Source organism: Aquarana catesbeiana, linkage group LG02 (assembly GCF_042186555.1).
Source record: "Aquarana catesbeiana isolate 2022-GZ linkage group LG02, ASM4218655v1, whole genome shotgun sequence".
NCBI lineage: Eukaryota > Metazoa > Chordata > Amphibia > Anura > Ranidae > Aquarana > Aquarana catesbeiana.
The window spans coordinates 581,671,153-581,693,516 of record NC_133325.1 but is presented as its reverse complement, the minus strand read 5'-3'; the positions used below and the strand labels follow the sequence as shown (position 1 = coordinate 581,693,516).

Sequence of the window (22,364 nt, the reverse complement as noted above, 5' to 3'; positions counted from 1 at the left end):
GGGATACATTAGGCACTGCACAAATATTTATATTGGTTTATGTTTATGGTGTGGTGATGCACACTAAGTGCAAGCAGCTGGGAAGAATAGGGTTTTGTTTGTAGCTCAGTAACACCTTATTATATATTTAGCTCCTCTGGTATATCAGCCCTTTGGAGTCTATCTGACTGCATCTCTGTTTCTGTGGCTTTAAGTTGGCTCTAATACTAAGCAGCTTTGTCTGCTTTTGCACATCTACTGGCCCTCTCCATTGTTGATATGTTATTTTAGTAATACAATGTGTTTCTTTGAGTTCCTTTTAGATTTCTTTTAAACCAATATTAAGAAATCCACATCTGTTAAATATGTCAAAACTTTTTTTTAAACACAATTGTTCCTATTTGTGCTACTAAATTTGCGTAAAATTAACTGAAGGTAAAATCTCTGATTCACAGCAAACTTCGATCATGTGTATCAGATCCTTGTGCACTGAAACGTCTTTCAGGAGATTGGTTCAGTGATGTAAGGGCATCGCGTCCTTGGGGTCAAGTTGGTGGTGTTGATATTGTGAGAGCTTCAATCAGGAGAAAGAAGAAGACCAGAGGTAGATTATAATTTTATGTGGAGCATGTACAGATTTACAGATCTATTTGTTAATAGGTACAATTGTTATTTACAGCTGAATGGGACCACAACTGGGGTTATGATGATGCAGAAGTGAATGGGAATTATGAGAGTGAAACATCTGAAGAGGATGAAATACAGAAATCTGAGACCAGGTAAAACGTTAACACACAATGCAACATGTCAGGAGCAAATATATGAATACATACATAAATGCAGGGTAAATTGATATTTTTTCTTCTTCTCGAGCCCATGGTCTGGTGGGCAAAAACTAAACACCCAAAGTGAAAAAAACAAAGCATGTGAACACACACACAAAAAGTGCACTTTTTATTATAATTATTATTTTTTTTTTACCTTTATTTTTTTAACAAATGTGGTGGCTGCTTGAATAAATCATTATATCACTTTGTAGCCATTCTATACTGTGGCTCCATACCCTGTTTCCCCGAAAATAAGACCTAGCGTGATTGTCAGTGATGGCTGCAATATAAGCCCTACCCCCAAATAAGCCTTAGTTAAAGTCCTTGTAGGTCTTGTTTTCAGGGTAGGGCTTATTTTCGGGGGAAACAGGGTAGGGCTTATTTGGGGGGGAAGGGCTTATATTGCAGCCATCACCGACACTCACGCTAGGTCTTATTTTGGGGGAAGCAGGGTAGTTGCCTTATAGTCCATTATGATTTTAGTCCTTGGCATGCATTTCAGCCATAACAAATGTTACCTGTTTTTTTTTTTTTTTTTTAACAGGCTGCCCAGTGACCTGCCGCCACAAGAACTGTCTGATGACATACAGGTATGTGAGTATGTACTATATGTATGTGTGTGCACATGGTTGTGTAACCACTATTCCCCCGTCACCGATTACTAACCATCCACCACAAATCCAGCATTTCTGGTAAATGCAGATAAGGAAAGTACCCACGATACTAAAAGTTTAATATAACTCTGTTAATTTATTTTGTATTTTCAAAAAGGAAACCGGCAAACTCATTAGACTAACCATTTAGTCAGTGTCCATATACAATATGAAATCAAAGAGCATACAGTCTTTTGAAGTGTATGAAGGCAATGACTTTCCTAAGCCCTGTCTCTGTGAATAACTAACATTGACTGGGGGAACATGGATGAAGTGGGGAGGGCCTTCCTGGCACTAAACCAAGGCAGGCCATACACGGTTTGAATCTGAACCGGCCGAGATTTGAACCCTGTATGGGCAGGCTGAATGTACCAAGTTGATAGATCGTTTTACCTGCGATTATCGCTAGCAATAATTACTGTATTTTCCCAGCGGGGATGGCTTCCCCCGCCCCCCCACGGGAGAAGACAGTGGCCCGGCAGGAGGGATTCCCACATCAACACTGTGGTTGCAGGAAAGGAATTCGCTCCAAGTATGGCCGGCCTAACTAGCCCTAAACAGGAGCTGAGGACAGAAGAAAATCCAAAGATCACATTAGTAAGCAAGGTATAGTGGCCAGAAATTGCTACTAGATGTTAGCATACTACAAAAAAAAAAACAACCTTCAATACAAAGCAGAAAAATGGGAAATCACCCAGACAGGACACAGACAGCAAAAAGAAATCTAATAGGGGTCATATCTCTTCCCTACTCTATCCATAACTAAGAAAAAAAGTTTTTAATTTACATACACTTATATGTAAATCCAATTCTAACAGATTTTTTTTGTGGTTTTAGGTAAAATGTGGAAGGACCTCTGTCCATTTTTATTGCAGTGTTCAATTTCTTCTAACTTGTATATTTAGAGTATAACTAAAGGCAAAACTTTTTTTTTTTTTGTTTTGGATAGAGTAGAAAGGGCTTTTTTTTGCTGTCCGTGAACCTGTTAGGGAGATGCACCTTCTCTATTTGTCCTGTTTATCATTATCATTGACAGTGAAAGTAAAGAAAATCCCAAATTTTGGGTTGTCCCTAGAAAAGTAATAGAGGGGAAATCTTCCAATGGGGACACTAGTTCTGGTGGTGACCTTGGGTTCCCAAGGAATTCCCATAAATTGCATGATTTGCAATGGGACAGAAAGTGAAGGAAAATCTCCACAATGGGACACAGATGGAGAAAAAAAATCTGACAGAGGTGTAAACCTCCCTTGCTCTATCCAAAATGATAAAAAAAAGGTTTTGCCTATAATTCTACTATAACATGTACAGGGACCCTAAAAAGCTGGAGTGTCAGTGTAATAAAGTAAATTAAATTTAGTGTCGGCAGCTTGGCTGTAGTAAGCCTCAAACTCTGAATTGTTTCTGCGATTGGGTTTGGGTTTCCCTGAAGGTAAAGATATTGTTTACTTCTGCCTGCTGCTGTTATGAATACTTATTCCTCTCTCTGGCAAATCACTAGGAGGTTTATTGCCAGCGGTGTATGCTGAGGAAGGATATACATTTTGGTGTGACTTTGGAGAAGGGTCCTTGTTTCCTATGCTGCTGTCATGGTAGGAGGCAGTGTTGGAGGTCTTTGCCTCTCAGGCCTGCTGCCTGGAGACAGAGCTAAAAAAGGGGCCTGAGCCTAGGGCCTAGAGAATTTATGGTGCCCTGCTGGAGGGTACATTCAGAAGGAATGGTGCAGGAAGATGACTGCTTGTATGGATCATCTTGAGAAGAGACTTGCTGCTGAATAGTGTTCTGGAGACCTGGGTATGATCTGCTGACAGTGGACATCACAGGACATTATGTTGCTCATCCTTGGAGGGACATGTACTGCCTAGTTGTGTTTAATAAACTACCAATACAGATTAATGGTCTTAGCCTAAAGGTCCATAGCCTGTATGTATGTTGTATTGTTGCTACTAGAGAAGCTTGGAGCTGCATTTTATCCTTTTTTGGGGTATCCTGAGTCCTGGCCCTCTCTTTGAGTTTATTCTTGTAAACTCTCAGAAATGTTCTAAAGTGACCAATGCCCAATTACTTTTACCCCACAATGACTCAAGGATTTTACTCTGAGGTTTAAAATGCTAGTCCACCAAGCTGTCTGAAGGTCATTCTCATCTTCCCATGGGTAACTCTGAGTACACACACATAGTTTTTTTTTTTTTGCTCAGCCAGTGGGCCAAACACAAGCGAGGTGAATGAAGAAATCCTCCCCTCTGTGCTATTATATTCTGACAGTAGGACTCCTCAATGTAAGAATATACTGATCAGCCCTGCAGTGGCTGATCATAAGAATGTTTTTCAGCAGTCCCGTTGATGCATTTGGGTGCCAAAAATACAAATGCAATCTACTCGCTAGGGGGAGAACCTCTGGGGGAATCTAGGATGGAAAAAGACCTGGGGGTCTTAGATTACAGGCTCAGCAACAGCATGCAATGCCAGGCTGCTGCAAGCAAAGCCAACAGACTATTGGCATGCATTAAAAAGGGGATTCGCTCCAGAGATAAAATGATAATTGTCCCACTCTACAAGACTCTGGTCCGGCCGCACCTGGAGTATGCCGTCCAGTTCTGGGCACTAGTCCTCAGAAGGGATGTGTTGGAACTGGAGGGAGTCCAAAGAAGGGCAACAAAGCTAATAAAGGGACTGGAGGATCTCAGCTATGGGGAAAGACTGCGAGCACTGAACTTATTCTCTCTGGAGAAGAGAGGGGATATGATTTAAATTTACAAATACCATACAGGTGACCCCACAATAGGGATAAAACTCTTCCGCGCAAGGGAATTTAAAAAGACACGTGGCCATTCACTAAAATTAGAAGGGAAGCGGTTTAACCCTAAACTACGTAGAGGGTTCTTTACTGTAATGCCCTGTAAACACGGTCGTACATTGATCGGACATTCCGACAACAAAATCCATGGATTTTTTCCGACAGATGTTGGCAAAACTTGTCTTGCATACACACGGTCACACAAAGTTATCGGGAAATCCGATCGTTCTGAACGCGGTGACGTAAAAACACGTATGTTGGGACTATAAACGGAGCAGTAGCCAATAGCTTTCGTCCCTTAATTTATTCTGAGCATGCGTGGCACTTTGTGCGTCGGATTTGTGTACACACGATCGGAATTTCCGACAACGGATTATGTTGTCGGAAAATTTTATAGCAAGCTCTCAAACTTTGTGTGTCGGAAATTCCGATGGAAAATGTGTGATGGAGCCTACACACGGTCGGAATTTCCAACAACAAGGTCCTATCACACATTTTCCGTCTGAAAATCCGACCGTGTGTACGGGGCATTAGATTAGAATGGTAAGAGTGGTAAGGGTGTGGAATTCTCTTCCACAAGCAGTGGTTTCAGCGGGGAGCATCGATAATTTAAAAAAACTATTAGATAGGCACCTTAACGACCACAACATACAGGGATATACAATGTTATATAAACATAAAAGCACACACACAGGTTGGACTTGATGGATTTGTGTCTTTTTTCAACCTCACAAACTATGTAAATATGTAAGATAGAAAATGCGAGTCCCCAACATGAAAAAAAACTTTTTCCTATCCCCCCCCCCGAAAAAAAAAATATATGAGAACTTTGGACAAAAGAAAGTCCTCTTCTGTCCTGTTTAAATGAAATTATTATTATTGGGCCTTATGCATAAAAATTAATTAAACTACAAAAACCATAGTGACCAGATTCTCTCCTAGTACAGTAACTGTAGAAGGTGTAACTATCAGCCTGCCTAGTGCGCACTAATTCATTCATGAACTTCTCTAGTTCTCGCACACTTTCTGATAATTGGTAGCTTCATTAACAATGTGAAAACTAACAGAAAGGATGTAAGTTATTTTCTCTAAGCCAAAACTGCAAATGTTTGTGCTAAATGACAAATATTGTGTTACGTGTACAACAGGTACCTAGGTGGCAAACACATGATTACTAGGATCCTCTTTCTTTTGTAGGATGGGAGCACTTCCCAAGATGGGGAAGAAAACAGTACACCAGGTGTGTAATTATGTCCAATTATCAAATTATTGTCCATCCTATCTTTTGGGAAGACCCTTTTATTGGAGTCCACTAGATAAAAAGGAATCAGGGGATGATTCAGGCTACCAACATCCACTCAAAGTCGGAGTATAGTTTAACCGCTTGCCGACCACCGCACACAGATGTACGTTGGCAGAATGGCACAGGCAGGCAAATGGGCGTACCTGTACGTCCCTTTGAATTTGCTGCCTATCGGGCCCACGCGCGACGCCACACGCCGCGGGAGCGTGCCCTCGGGTCCCGGGAACTCAATGTACTCCGATGGCCTGTGATTTTGTAAGCAAGGCATTTCCCTGTTCTGCCTTTTGACATGACAGAGATCCACTGCTCCCTGTCATGTCAGTGGTAGCCCATCCCCCCCACAGTTAGAACACCTCCCTAGGACACACTTAACCCCTTGATCGCCCCCTAGTGTTTAACCCCTTCCTTGCCAGTGTCATTTACACTATAATCTGTGCATTTTTATAGCACTGATTGCTGTATAAATGACAATGGTCCCAAAATAGTGTCAAAAGTGTCCGATGTGTCTGCCATAATGTCGCAGTCAAAATAAAAATCGCAGATCACCGCCATTACTACTAAAAAAAAAAAAATTAATAATAATAATGCCATAAATCTATCCCCTACTTTGTAGACGTTATAACTTTTGCGCAAAATTAATCAATATACGATTATTGCAATTTTTTTTACCAAAAATATGTAGAAGAATACATATCGGCCTAAACTGAGAAAGAAATTCTTTTTTTATATATTTTTTGGGGATATTTATTTTAGCAAAAAGTAAAAAATATTGTTTTTTTTTCAAAATTGTCAGTCTTTTTTTGTTTATAGCGCAAAAAATAAAAACTGCAGAGGTGATCAAATACCACCAAAAGAAAGCTCTATTTGTGGGAAAAAAAGGAAGTCAATGTTGTTTGGGTACAACATCGCACAACCGCGCAATTGTCAGCTAAAGCGATGCAGTACCGAATCGCAAAAAATGCTCTGGTCAGGAAGGGGGTAAATCTTCCAGGGCTGAAGTGGTTAACCACTTCAGCCCCAGAACGTTTAACTCCTTCATGACCAGTCAATTTTTGGCGATATGGCACTGCGTTATTTTACCTGAAAATTGCACATTCATGCCATGCTGTACCTAAACAAATAGAGCTTTCTTTTGGTGGAATTTGATCAGCACTGTGTTTTTTATTTTTTGCGCTATAAACAAAAAAAGACTGACAATTTTGAAAAAAAAACAATATTTTTTACTTTCTGCTATAAAACATATCCAATAAAAAAAATGTAAAAAATCAAATTTCTTCATAAATTTAGGCCAATATTCATTCTGCTACATACTTTTGGTAAAAAAATCCCAATAAGAGTATATTGATTGGTTTGCGCAAAAGTTCTAGCGACTACCAACTATGGATATTTTTATTTATTTATTTATTTTACTAGTAATGGTGGCGATCAGAGAGTTATAGCGGGACTGCGATATTGCGGCAGACAGTCGGGATACTATCTGACAATTTTGACACTTTTTCTGGACCAGTGATACAGTGATCAGTGCTAAAAAATATGCGCTGTCACTGTACTAATGACACTGGCAAGGAATGGGTTAACATCAGGGTCGATCATAGGGTTAAAAGAGAAGTATGTTTTTTTTTTATTATTCATACTTACCTAGGTGGATGCAGCATCAGACCGATAATGCAGCTGTCCCGGCCGTCTCTGCACTGAGAACGGAGCCAACGAACATCGTCGATGGCTCGGTTCTCACTCCTCTCCGAGCAGAGAGCTGCTAACTGTCTGTCAGCGTCTCTCCTGCTCTGTTCCTCTACGCTCATTGGAGCTCTGAGCTGTGGAGGGGCGGGAGGAAGGGCAGGGAGCTGAGACGCTGAGACTGCTATCAGTCAAAGCAGCTGGCGGATCCAGACTTCTGAAGTCTGGTTGACACTCTGCCTCAACTGATGGCAGTGACCACTCTCCGCTGAAAACGGGTCACAGGAGTGCAAAGCTACTTGCACTCCTGTGACCCATAGGAGAAGCCCAACCTAAAAAGGCCTCAGGCTGGACTTCTCCTTTAAATGTGTGCCTGACCAGTGCTTTACTACTGTGGGGGAGGTGTTTGTACTAGGAGAAGGCATGGATTGGTTCCTCTGCTTAGCAGAGACACAGGATCCATGTCTTTTGTAGTCACAGAACAGTGATCTGCCTTGTTTACATAGGCAGACCGCCATTCTGTCAGTGTACTGAAGCATGTCTAATGACAGCGGGAGCGGGCTGCCGGTGGCGCATGTGCACCCCAAACCCGGAAGTGGTGGATCACGTACTAGGTACGTGATCCAGCACAGGAGAGCTGTTGTATATATACGGTATACGGTCGGCAAGCAGTTAATGGATCTTTAACGAACCATGTCTGCAGAGACGCCCCTACACAGCACCAATTTAAGGCCTCATGCCCAGCTCTCCTAAATGCCTTTTCTCCTGGCAACAGCGTTTTGGCCGAAAAAACTCTTGATCTGTACAAACACGTCTAGACGCATTTAGGCACGTCAAGCGCTTAAGTGTTCATTGATTTCACTGGCCAAAATAATCATTTATTTTGGCCAGTGAAATGACTTAAGGCTCAAGCGCTTGATGTGCCTAGTGTGCATTGACACATAGGTTAACATGGAAGGGTGTTTAGGGACAGAACAAAAATGCCAGACACCCCTAAAAGCATTTTTTTTAATGCTCAGTGTGCATGAGGCCTAAAGCCCTACTCAACTTTCCTTTCAAATCAGCTAAAAACATTACAGCTGCATTAAAAAAAGGTTTGCAAAGTCTAATGCCCTGTACACACGATTGGACTTTCCGACGGAAAATGTGCGAACGGAGCTTGTTGTCGGAAATTCCGACCGTGTGTGGGCTCCATCGGATTTTTTCCATCGAAATTTCCGACACACAAAGTTTGAGAGCTGGATCTAAAATTTTCCGACAACAAAATCCGTTCACGTAAATTCCAAACGTGTGTGACAATTCCGACGCACAAAGTGCCACATATGCTCAGAATCAAGCAGAAGAGCCACGCTGGCTATAGAACTTCATTTTTCTCGGCTCATCGTATGTGTTCTACATCACCGCGTTCTTGACGTTCGGAATTTCCAACCAACTTTATGTGACCGTGTGTATGCAAGACAAGTTTGAGCCAACATCCGTCAGGAAAAAAATCTGATGGATTTTGTTGTCGGAATGTGCGATCGTGTGTACAGGGCATAACTGTTAATTTTTTTTAGAAAACAGCCACAACCAAACTACGAGTATATAAATCTTTCTTACACAAGTTAGTTAGCATAGGTATTAGAAGGGGGGTGGGGGCAGTTTTAAGAGTAATTTGGGTTATCCTGAATTTCCACTTTAAATAATGGAGCCAGGCTGTGATTACCAGAACCAGATTTTGCATCTTCAAATTAAAGTTGACCTTTGCATCTCCTGTATTACTTTCCTTACATGTTCCCTTTATTACTTCCATATGCTTGTAAAACTTTTTTTTTTTTACCTTATTGATTCTCTTGTTTCTAGATCCCATCCCAATGCGCCGTCGTATTCCTAGTGTGGGAGAACTTGACATGGAAGAAATACATTTATCGCCAATATTTCTGATGTCAGAAGTGAGTAGCATAAAGGCTAATAAACATGTTCTTGGTATTTCCTTCGTGTGTTCCTTATTTTATTCCCATTACAGCATGTTCCTACACATTAAGGTTTTGTATACAAATATATTTTTAGAGCTGTGATGTCTACATATGAGTACTGCAGTCTGTAAAAGATATTTATATTTATGCTAGTCTGGCTGTTTATAGGGCCATGTAAGATTGATTGTATATCATACATTTAATGTCAAAAAATTATGAGGAATGTTTTTATATATTTTCTTTTATATTTTTATGAAAGTAGTTTCATTATACTGTACATCAGGGTCATTGCAGTTCATTGACTAATATATGTTGTTTTGATTTGTGATTTTGCTTTCATAAATTTTCTTTTTACATACATGGATTATCATTTAGTGTGTTAGTAAAGTGGTATATTGTTTCTGTGGTAACTTCTACTGTATTTCACAGTCATATTTCCATTAGTGTGTTACTGATTCAGTTAGTAATTATGTGTATGGTGGTGTACTCCAAGGTTCAGTGTTTGGACACCCTACTTTTTAATACATTTTTAAACTATATAATGTCTGAGATTAAAAGTACCATTTAAGTCTTTGCAGATGATACCAAGTTATGCAGTGGAATAACGTCCTTACAGGATGTCTCCAATTTACAAGCCGACCTCAATGCACTGTTTCATTGGGCAACTATAATGCAAATAAGTTTATTCATTTATTAGTTTAATGTTGATAAATGTAAAATTATGCACCTGGGAGCTAAGACAATGCATGCATCATACATACTAGGGGGAGTACAACTGGGGGAATCAATGGTGGAGAAGGATCTGGGTGTTCTGGTAGATCATAGGCCTTAATAATAGCATGCAATGCCAAGCTGCGGTTTCCAAAGCGAGCAAAGTCCTTTCTTGTATTAAGAGAGGTATGGACTCCAGAGAGAGAGAGATATCATTTTGCCCCTGTACAAATCATTAGTAAGACCTCATCTGGAATATGTAGTTCAGTTTTGGATACAAGTTCACAAAAAAGATATTGGGGAACTGGGAGAAGTGCAGAGAAGAGCGACCAAACTGATAGGAGGCATGGAGGAGCTCAGCTATGAGGAAAGATTAGCGGAACTGAATTTATTCTCTCATGAGAAAAGGAGACTAAGGGGGGATATGATCAATCTGTATAAATATATAAGTGGTCCATATAGTGAACTTGGTGATGAGTTATTCACTTTAAGGTCATTACAGAGAACAAGGGGGCACTCTTTACATCTGGAGGAAAAGAGATTTAATCTCCAAATACAGAAAGGTTTCTTCACAGTAATGCCCTGTACACGCGAGCGGAATTTCCGTCGGAATAATCTTGGATGGTTTTTCCGAAGGAATTCTGCTCAAGCTTGGCTTGCATACACACGGTCACACAAAAGTTCTCTGAACTTTCCACTGTCAAGAACACGGTGACGTACCACACTACGATGAGCCAAGAAAATGAAGTTCAATGCATCTGAGCATGCGTCGAATTGTTTCCGAGCATGCGTGCTTTTTTTTGCTAGTCAGAATTGCATACAGACTAACGGAATCTCCGATAGGAACTTTTTCCATCGGAAAAATAGAGAACCAGCTCTCAATCTTTTGCTGGCGGAAATTCAGACAGAAAAAGTTGGATGGAGCATACACACGGTCGGAATATCCGACCAAAAGCTCCCATCATGCTTTTTTTGGCAGAAATTCCGACCGTGTGTATGCAGCATTAGAGCTGTGGAAATGTGGAATAGACTCCCTCAAGAGCTGGTTCAGTCCAGCTCAATAGATTGCGTTAAAAAAGGCACGGATTCTTTTCTAAATATACAGTTGCAATAAAAAGTATGTGAACCCTTTTGGAATGATATGTATTTCTGCACAAATTGATCATAAAATGTGATCTGATCTTCATCTAAGTCACAAAAATAGACAATCACAGTCTGCTTAAACTAATAACACACAAAGAATTAAATGTCACCATGTTTTTATTGAACACACCATGTAAACATTCACAGTGCAGGTGGAAAAAGTATGTGAACCCTTGGATTAAATAACTGGTTGAACCTCCTTTGGCAGCAATAACTTCAACCAAACGTTTCCTGTAGTTGCAGATCAGACGTGCACAACGGTCAGGAGTAATTCTTGACCATTTCTCTTTACAGAACTGTTTCAGTTCAGCAATATTCTTGGGATGTCTGGTGTGAAACGCTTTCTTGAGGTCATGCCACAGCATCTTAATCGGGTTGAGGTCAGGACTCTGACTGGGCCACTCCAGAAGGCATATTTTCCTCTGTTTAAGCCATTCTGTTGTTTTACTTCTATGCTTTGGGTCGTTGTCCTGTTGCAAAACCCATCTTCTGTTGAGCTTCAGCTGGTGAACAGATGGCCTTAAGTTCTGCAAAATGTCTTGATAAACTTGGGATATAATTTTTCCTTCGATGATAGCAACCCGTCCAGGCCCTGACGCAGCAAAGCAGTCCCAAACCATGATGCCCCACCACCATACTTCATAGTTGGGATGAGGTTTTGATGTTGGTGTGCTGTGCCTATGAAATCCATTCTTGTTTAGTATTTTACGTATCGTAGATTCACTAACAGGGATGTTAGCATATGCCAGAGACTTTTGTAAGTCTGTAGCTGACACTCTAGGATTCTTCTTCACCTCATTGAGCAGTCTGCGCTGTGCTCTTGCAGTCATTTTTACAGGATGCCCACTCCTAGGGAGAGTAGGAGCAGTGTTGAACTTTCTCCATTTATAGACAATTTGTCTTACCATGGACTGATGAACAGCAAAGCTTTTGGAGATACTTTTATAACCCTTTCCAGCTTTATGCAAGTCAACAATTCTTAATCGTAGGTCTTCTGAGAGCTCTTTAGTGCGAGGCATCATTCACATCAGGCAATGCTTCTTGTGAAAAGCAAACCCTGAAGTGGTGTGTGTTTTTTATAGCGCAGGGCAGCTGTAACCAACACCTCCAATCTCATTGATTGGACTCCAGTTGGCTGACACCTCACTCCAATTAGCTCTTGGAGATCTCATTAGTCTAGGGGTTCACGTACTTTTTCCACCTGCACTGTGAATGTTTACATGGTGTGTTCAATAAAAACATGGTAACATTTAATTCTTTGTGTGTTATTAGTTTAAGCAGATTGTGATTGTCTATTGTTGTGACTTAGATGAAGATCAGATCGCATTTTATGACCAATTTGTGCAGAAATCCATATCATTCCAAAAGGGTTTACATACTTTTTATTGCAACTGTAAATAATATAACTGGATACTAACATTTATAGGTAAAGTTGATCCGGGGAATATCCGACTGCCTCTCAGGGGTTAAGGAAGGATTTTCTTTCCCTGTTGGAGCAAATTGGTTTATGTTTTGCTGGGGTCTTTTGCCTTCCTCTGGATCAGCTGTGGGTATAGGATTGTGTATATACTGTAGGATTGTATGATTATTTTTTTTCTTGTTTTATTGGTTGAACTAACTAACTATGTAACTATGTATGGATAAGATCATAGTTTGCACGAAACATAGAGATGTTTTTCATTTTTTTTTTTTTTCGTTTTATTTGATTTAACACTCAAGTAAGATTCTCTATACTCCACACCTGTCTCTTAATGTGTTGTAAATAGTTCCCACATATGCCACCCTTGATAGGGTTTTCCAATTCGTGTAATTGGGCTCATGGTGGTATAGAGCTTATAAGGGTGATTCATTGTATTATTGTGTAGGAGGTTATGAGTAAGTGCTAGTCACAGCGTGAAATGCGTCAACTTTTACTGTAGCCCACACTGTCTCTTGGATGAAGGATCAATAAAGGTGAACTATTGCAGCGAATTCCGGATTTTTTTCTTCTTTTTTTTTTTAATTTTCATTGTGTATCTGCAGATGAGCTGTGCTAGCACCTTCACCAAAACTCTGGCTATGCTGTGGATGGATGGCTAATGTGCTCACCTGGAATGGCTTTCTCTTCAGTCCTCAGTGTTTCCTGTTTTAGCACCTCTATAGAAGGTGGTGTCTGATCTGGAAACCCTATTGTTCACATGTACTATTTACTGTAGACAGAACTTCTGGTTACCTAGGGAGTTAAAGCGGAAGTAAACTGTATCTGAGCACGCCAAAAACTTAAAACGCGTTTTAATTCATTTTTAGAATTCAAAGCAAACTCATCCATCCATCCATGTCTCCATGTTTTTCACTTTGAAAAACACCCCACTAGCATCTCTAGCCACAGCCATCTTGAGTAAGGGTGGATGATTCATGTAGCATTTACTTCCTGGAATCTGCCCTTAGCTGAGGCATGCAGGCAGGGGATTGTCCTTAGCTGAGAAAGCCCCTCCTTCCCTCCTCCAGATGAAAAAATGCTCAAGAAGACTCCTGAGATGTAGGACATCATTTTGGCCTAGGCTAGAAAACAGGAAGCAACTGAAGAAATGTAAAAAAAATATAAAACAAGTAAATATACAATACCTTCCTATCTGTATCTACTAATGGTAGCAGCATAAGGATTAAACATAGTTAATGTTCATTGAGAGAGTTTAGTTCCACTTTAACCACTTGCGACCAGCCGCCGTCATTATACTGCGGCAGGTCGGCACGATCCTGCAAGCTGTCGTAGTTGTACGTCGGCTCCTTTAAGCGTGAGGTGATGACTGCCGGCACGGGAGGCAGAACAGGGATGTGTGTGTACAAACACACACATCCCTGTTCTGTGAGGAGAGGAGAGGCAGATTGTGAGTTCCTAATAGCTAGGAACAGCGATCTGTCATCTCCTATAGTCAGTCCCACCCCCCACAGTCAGAACACACACTAGGGAACACAGTTAACCCCTTGATCGCCCCCTAGTGTTAACCCCTTCCCTGCCAGTGACATTTACACAGTAATCAGTGCATTTTTTTAGCACTGATCGTTGTATAATTGTCAATCGTCCCAAAAATGTGTTAACAGTGCCAGATGGTCCGCCAAATGTGTCCCAGTCCCAATAAAAATTGCAGATCACCGCCGATACTAGTAAAAAAAATAATAATAATATAAATGCCATAAACCTATCCCCTATTTTGTAGACGCTATAACTTTTGCGCAAACCAATCAATATACGCTTATTGTGATATTTATTACCAAATATATGTAGAAGAAAACATATCAGCCTAAAGTGAGGAAAAAATTTGCTTTTTTTTAAAAAAAAAATGGGGATATTTCTCATAGCAAAAAGTACAAAATAATGTGTTTTTTTTCAAAATTGTCGCATTTTTTTGTTTATAGTGCCACCAAAAGAAAGCTACATTTGTGGGGAAAAAAGGGACGTTAATTTTGTTTGGGTACAGCATTGCGCGACCGCGCAATTGTCAGTTAAAGCGACTCAGTGCTGTATCGCAAAAAATGGCCTGGCCATTGAGCAGCCACATCTTCCGGTGCTGAAGTGGTTAAGATAAGCTGTAATAACAGCAGATTGCCTATTTTCAAGCATATAAATGGGGAAGGAGGTACCTTTTGTTCTCCAAAGCTAGTAGTTTGCTACATATTGAAATTTTACAGTGTATGTGTCAAATTTCTTACCTGTTTGTTTTTCAGGAAAATCACAGTGAAAATGACCTGTTACAACAGAAGAGCCTAGAAGCTGATGGGCATAGGAACCTTGGTTATAGTCCATCGGTGCCAACTCTGGGAAATAAATCTGTAAGAAACAGATATAGTACTTTTTCTCTGGTAGTATATTATGTATATTATATATATATATATATATATATATATATATATATATATATATATATATATATATATATATATATATACACGCTCTCTTATAAATAAATGTAAACATTTCATTTTTTTAAATGTATTAAAACATGGACGGTGTCAGTAGGGCAGAGGTTGGTGTCAGTAGTTTTTCATGTTTTTTATTTTATTTTTGTATTATTTTTTACAATTGTATTTTTAATTATTTTTTACAATTTTTTTAGGAGCCCTGTTGGGGGGCTTTGGTTAAATATCAGCAGGGGGAATCTGCGCTGCACATGGTGATTAGGGTGTGCCTAGGCACACCCGGCACACACCCTGTACACGCCTATGATCACTATGGCGTGTAATTGTTTTTTTCTAGAAAGCCTTGTTTTGTGATAAATTGTTGTTTTATCTCAATTTATCACCACCTCAAATAGCTCCTTTTCCTGTATTCTCACATCTGACGCCTATTAAAACCATACTGAAATGTAAAGTGTATTTCTACTTTCGCAGCCAAAATGAGAAACCACCTTCTTCATATTTAAGAGTTTCCATTCACATAGCATAGCTTTCAAAAGAACACAAATTACTGTTTACTTTTTTAAATGCTCTTTTCTGAAAATCCAGAACTCAAGAATCCTGCTTCAGCTGGAATTAGAATTTCAGCCGATTTTGGATAAACTGGTCGACGTTTGCTTAGTGAGTGGCCCTGTTGGCTCCCACCCAGCCGACTTCCTTCAATTGAAAAATCAAAGGAGCTGGGATGGAAATTGATGCCTGAAAAGTAACTGCATCCAGTCAGACGCAGTCAGTGTTTAAGTATTCTGACAGCCACTGGTGCTGGCTGTCAGAGAACAATAGCAGGGAAATTCATCTATCTGCACTGTATAATGTGAATGTCGGAATCTGAATGAAAAAAAAAATCTAATAATGTATGGTCAGCTTTATTTCTCCCTCGATATGTAATGTTTATGAAGGGGCAGATTTCATTATCACTTGTTAACTAGATGGGCAGGACTGTCTGTCCTAAAAGAAAGTTCTCTGAGTCTTTTGCCTCCAGTTTGTCCCTTACGTCTACATTACCATCTTTTCAAAGCAAAAGAAGCTGCCAACAGATTCCTTTATATAAACCTGTTCCAAATAAGCAGCTAAAAAGGTAAGAATATTACCGTATTTATCGGCGTATAACACGCACTTTTTTCCCCTTAAAATCAGGGGAAAGTCGCAGGTGCGTGTTATACGCCGATCCCCTGCGATCCCGTGGTGTCAAAACTTCAAAATCGCCGACCGCGATTTGAAAATGGCGCCGCCGGCGCCGAAATACACAGAGCCGGTCCTCGGCTCTTTCCGGCGGCTCTCGTTCACTTTCGGCCCCACTCGTAGTCCCGAGCGGAGCTATCCGAACCTACTCGGCTAGGTTCGGATAGCTCCGCTCGGGACTACGAGTGGAGCCGAAAATGAACGAGAGCCGCCGGAAAGAGCCGAGGACCGGCTCTGTGTATTTCGGCGCCGGCGGCGCCATTTTCAAATTGCGGTCGGCGATTTTGAAGCCCAATATGGCAGGGACAGGGGATCGACGGCTGCAATGGGGCAAGGCTGCACTGGGGAAGGCTGCACTGACAAGGCTGCACTGGGGAAGGCTGCACTGACGAAGGCTGCACTGGGGAAGGCTGCACTGACGAAGGCTGCACTGGGGAAGGCTGCACTGACAAGGCTGCACTGGGGAAGGCTGCACTGACAAGGCTGCACTGGGGAAGGCTGCACTGACAAGGCTGCACTGGGGAAGGCTGCACTGACATGGCTGCACTGGGGAAGGCTGCACTGACAAGGCTGCACTGACAAGGCTGCACTGGGGAAGGCTGCACTGACAAGGCTGCACTGACATGGCTGCACTGGGGCAAGGCTGCACTGACATGGCTGCACTGGGGCAAGGCTGCACTGAGAAGGCTGCAATGATGGGCATTTAAATGTAAGTTTTTTTCCCTTCAACTTCCCTCCTAAAAGTTTTTTTTCTTTAAAATTCCCTCCTAAATTGGGGTGCGTGTTATACGCCGGCGCGTGTTATACGCCGATAAATACGGTATTTTAAAAATAGTTTTAGGCATGCTGCATGAATAGGAACACATAACAAACATATAGGGAGTTCTCAAATGTGACTACAAAAGTAGAAATATACTTCTCCGGTCTGAAACTGGTGTTATTTTTAAGAAGTGATATCATGTACCAAGAAAAAACAGTTGAACAAAACAATGCATCTGGGTTGATTTACTAAAACTGAAGAGTGCAAAATCTGGTGCAGCTTTGCTTAGTGGCCAGTCAGCCTCTAACTTCAGCTTGTTCAATTAAGGCTACTTTCACACTGCAGTGCCCAGGCCGTTAGCGCTAAAGTGTCACTCATTTTTGCGTCGCTTTTGCGTCACTTTTCGGCCGCTATCGGGGCGCTTTTAACCCCAAAGAAGGGGTTAAAAAGGCCTGTGTTGCAGCGCTTACAAAGCGCTTTTCAGGCGCTTTGGAAGTGCTGCCAATTCATTTCAATGGGCAGGGTGATTTGGGAGCGCTGTATACATCGCTCCCAAACCGCCCCAAAGATGCTTCTTGCAAGACTTTTCCTAACGTCCCGCAAGCACACACTGAAAATAATGGTAGGCGGTTTTCAGGCGTTATTTAGAGGCCAATTCTAGCGCTAAAATGCCTGAAAACCGACTCAGTGTGAAACTGGCCTAAAAGAGAAGTTCAGAATTGGAAAATAATAAACAGTCATACTCACCTAGATGGCTGCAGCACTACTCCCAGCTGCAGCTGTCCCCCACCGCCTCTAGACCAATTACTGAGCGATCAAAGACAGCTGATTGCTTGGTCCCCAGTCTCCTGTGAGCAGAGAGCCGGTAACTGTTATGTCACCGGCTCTCTGCTCTGCCTAGAGTGCTGGGCTGTGAAGTGGGCCGGAGCAACTGGCTGAGAGACTGAACCAGCTGCCGGTCCAGGCATGTGGGTGGCTCCCAACTCGCAAGTCAGGATTGATCCAGCTCCTGGACTGGCTGAGTGACGCCAGCCGACTGCAAACTTTAATCCATGGTTGGCTGAAAATGGGTCACAGGAGTGCAGAACAAGATGAACTCCTGTGATCCATAGCAGAAGTAGGGTCAAAAGAGCTTTGGCCCTACTTCTCCTTTAAGCTTTGGCGGGAAAAAAAAAATGGAAGCTAATTGGATTCTATACAGAGCTGCATCAGTTTTTGCACTTGCTAGTTTTAGTAAATCAACCCCACTCAGTCTGTGGTGTGTTGCTATAACAAGATAATCACTTTTATTTATGTAAAAGGGTAAAAATTGGAGATATAGAAATTAAATAACTTTGGTTAAAAAGTTTACTTCATCGATGATTGCTTATGCCACATATGGATGTGGATGGGGGAATTTGTTCTTTTTTTTTCATTCAGCCCACTGGCTGAACAAAAGAAACTGAATCATGTATGGTCAGCTTTAATAAATGTTCTGCCTGATCCTGATCCAGTCTAGCATTCATAGCTGATGGTGGCACCAAACCTCTCTCCTGCAGCTCTCTGGCAGCATGATGAGCCTGTTCAGCGCAGGTGAAATCCATTCCCTAGAAGTCCAAGGATGGATCCAGTTTTCTCTTCAGTATGATACATCCAAGAAGGAGCTGAGAATCCTGGTTATACAGTGCAGGGACCTGACAGCGGCCCACAGCCAAACCTCAAACCCGTAAGTTGGGAATAAAAGGGGGGGTTAAAAGTGTTTTTAAAAAATGGATAAATCAGCAGCACAATGAGGTGTTATCCACTAGTAAGTGAAACTTTAGCCATCATTCTGCTATTCTAAAGCCAGGTACTCACTGAGGGTTGCCACCTTTTCTTCAAGTCAAACCCGAATACTTTAGCGGCGCACAGCAATTTTTTTAATAGCATAAACTATACATATATTTTGCTATTAAATAACATTTCTAATCATATAAAGTTAATAACAAGAGTCCCCCTTTACATCAGAGTCCACAGAGTTCCCCTTTTACATCTAAACTCACAGAATTCCCTTACACTGTAAGTGGGGACTCTACAGACTCTGATGTAAGGGAGAACTCTGGGGATTCTAACATAAGGGATGCTCTGGGAACCCTGATTTAAGGGAGAACACTGAGAACTCTGATGTACGGAGAGGACTCTGTATAAGGGGAAACACTGTGGCCTCTGATGTAAGGGGTGCTCTGAGAACCCTGATTTACCTTAGTGTACTCACTCAGAGGGAGGAGAGAGAAGGGGGGAGACTTCGGTCATAGACAGGGATGGATGGTGAGCTCACTTACCCCTTGGCAGGCAGCACCTCTCATCCAGATGTATCTGAGGCTGACTTCAAATTTCCAGCCCCAACTTTCCTTTTTTGAGGCACAGCGCCAGGGATTGGAGTGTGGACAGACACAGAGGGGTAGGGGTGGGGGGAAGAGGTGCAGATCAAGCCCTCTCTCCTCTCCTGTGTGTTTGGGGGAGGTTTGTTAATGCTGGCTTTGGGCAGTGTGAAGGAATGTAACAGACACTCTCAGCTTAGACAACTGCATGCAGGAACCCTGCTGGGAAGCCATAGTCCAGTCTAAATAATGTGTCTGGGTTTCAGGCAGTCTGAAACCCGGACACATGCTTCCAAACCCGAACTGTCCGGGTGAATCCTGGACAGGTGGCAACCCACTACTAGTTTTTTTTTTTTTTTTTCATTAAACCCAGCGGGCTGAATGAAAAAACCTGACCACTCAGGAGGAGCTACTGTACCAACTATGCGATGTTAATACAGCGGAAACAAGATATAGCTGTGCTGAAATCCCAATAGCTTGAACATGTATATAATCTATCAAGTTCTAAAGGGGTGTGACCACTGCACACTGCTATATTATAGTACAGTACAGTACAACGATCTCCCCTGCTGTTCTATTGTGTTCTGGCGGGGGGGGGGGGGCCACACTCCGGTCAGCGCTCTGATGGGGAGCCAATACCTTTTTTGGTCATGTCCCTTCGACAGAAGCCAGCCGAATGGATTACACAGGGGCCAAATGTCAGCTGGTTTCTATTGAACCGGCCTATGCCGTCTGACATTCGGCCCATGTGTACTAGACTTAACTCAGGCTGCCTAATAAAAGCAGGAGATGTCTTGATTTGAAGCATCATTTGTAATTTTGGGAATATCTATATGTTAGAGCAGGGGTCTCCAAACTTTCTAAACAAAGGGCCAGTTGATTGTCCTTCAGACATTAGGGAGGGCCGGACTATGGCCAGCGGTAGTGGAAATTTTCCTGGCATCATTGGGAGTAAACATTGTCACATTTGGCATAAGGGGGAGAAGCAGTGCCCCATTATTAGGGTCAGTGGGAGATATTGTGCTTCATTGTTGGTCTTAGTTGGCAGACTAGTGTCTCGTATCAGTGGGGGGAGTAGTGTCCCAAGGGCCAGATAAAAGCTGGCCCCAGGGCCACAGTTTGAACACCATTGTGTTAGAGGGTGATAACAATTGAATTAAGCAGTAGGAGGTGCACTTTTTTGCAGAGGGAGATTTTAGCAGCTCATGGGAAAATCTGCCTGTTTATGGCCAACATTAATTATTTAAATCCAAAAAGTTATTAACTGCTTGCCGACCAGCCACCGTTATTATACTGTGGCAGGTTTGCACGGCTGCGCAAATCGGAGGCAGGTAGGTGTAGGTGTACGGAGGCAGTTTTTACAAACAATACGGGGCGCGCGACGCCAGAGCTGATGCGCGTGGTTGGTGGCCACGATGTCCTCCAGCGACCCGCGGTCGCTCCCCAGAGAGGAACGGGGATCTGTCAATGTAAACAGACAGATCCCTGTTCTGTAAGGGAAGTAGCGAGAAATCGTCTGTTCCTAGTAATCAGGAACAGCAATCTCTCTACTACTCCCAGTCAGTCCACTCCCCCCACAGTTAGAAACACCTCCCTAGGGAACACTTAACCCCTTGATCGCCCCCTAGTGTTAACCCCTTCCCTGCCAGTGACATTTATACAGTAATCAGTGGCTATTTTTAGCTCTGATCGCTGTATAAATGTCAATGGTCCCAAAAAAGTGACAAAAGTGTCCGATCTGTCTGTCGCAATGTTGCAGTCCTGCAAAAAAAAAATAAATTAAATAAATCGCTGCTCACCACCATTACTAGTAAAAAAAAAAAATATAATAAAAATGCCATAAATATATCCCCTATTTTGTAGACGCTATAAAATTTGTGCAAACCAATCAATATACGCTTATTGTCATTTTTTTTTTTTTGTTTACCAAAACTATGTAGAAGAATACATATTGGCCTAAACCGATGAAGAATTATTTATTTATTTATTTATTTTTTTAGATATTTATTATAGCACAAAGTAAAAAAATATTGAAAAATATTGTTTTTTTTTTTTCAAAATTGTCGCTCTTTTTTTTGTTAATAGCGCAAAAAATAAAGACTGCAGAGGTGATCAAATAACGCCAAAAGCATGCTCTATTTGTGGGGAAAAAAAGGACATAAATTTTGTTTGTGTACAATGTTGCATGACTGCGCAATTGTCAGCTAAAGCGACACAGTGCCGTATCGCAAAAAATGGCCTGGTCATTAAGGGGGTAAATCCTTCCAGGGCTGAAGTGGTTAAAGTGGAAGTTCACTTACAAATGGTAAATTTATGCCCCCCCTTTCCCTCTTTTGGCACTTTTTTTTGGTGGGGACCAGGCAACTATTTCTGGCAGGCAATTCCACCGGAAGTTCTCCAACCCCCCCCACAGGTTCATCCACAAAGTGCAGTGCGATTTGCGCATGCACAGTGGGAAGCCGGCTGTGAAGCCGCAAGGAGTCGCAGTCTGCTTCCGACAGTAAACATGTCGCGCCAAGGACCCGAAGACTGTTAAAGAACTAGCCCTTTTTTTTGGAACTGAAAAACCGCTTTAAGTATGTGCTAGGACTAAAAAGGTATATATACTGTGTTACTCAAGTCAAGTGAAATTGTTGCTGTGGGTTTGGCAGTAGAAACATGATATTCAGCAGGGGTGACACCAAGGTGAGCTGCAGGATTACACATGTTCTTAGTGCTGAGAGCTCAGCTCCAAAATCTGCAAAAAGAAGAACTAATGCACCTCATGTACCAGTAGGAATTTTTCTTCATGTGTCATTCATGTGTCATCCACATAGTGTGGTCCCTACTGATTCTCAATAATCGTAAAGCAAAGCAACACAGACACCAAATTATTGTGAGTGTTTGTTTTTGGAGATCAGTTGATTTGCATAATAAAAACCAAACCCGGTTTTAGAAACTGAAGCAAAATTTTATTTATAGATCCATACAGCTGACATAATGTACATAGATATCTTTGTTTAGTAAGCCATTTTTTTTCTAACATTTGATGTTTGAAATATTTCCAGAAATGGATAATTGAATTCTTCTGTTTTGGCCATGACCCACTGTACCATTTCTTTCTTTTTT

General features: G+C 41.7%; 1 protein-coding gene across 5 annotated transcripts in view; it reads left to right on the top strand.

Moving 5' to 3' along the window:
* SYTL1 (synaptotagmin like 1) overlaps positions 1–22,364 on the top strand; it is a 95,316-nt gene that overhangs the window by 49,441 nt on the left and 23,511 nt on the right. For all 5 annotated transcript variants that reach the window (XM_073616172.1, XM_073616173.1, XM_073616174.1 and 2 more), the window contains 7 exons: positions 435–583; positions 659–758; positions 1,351–1,396; positions 5,451–5,493; positions 9,076–9,164; positions 14,748–14,852; positions 18,456–18,622. In XM_073616172.1, the coding sequence (XP_073472273.1) occupies positions 435–583; positions 659–758; positions 1,351–1,396; positions 5,451–5,493; positions 9,076–9,164; positions 14,748–14,852; positions 18,456–18,622 (699 nt within the window). The remainder of the gene's footprint in view (positions 1–434; positions 584–658; positions 759–1,350; positions 1,397–5,450; positions 5,494–9,075; positions 9,165–14,747; positions 14,853–18,455; positions 18,623–22,364) is intronic.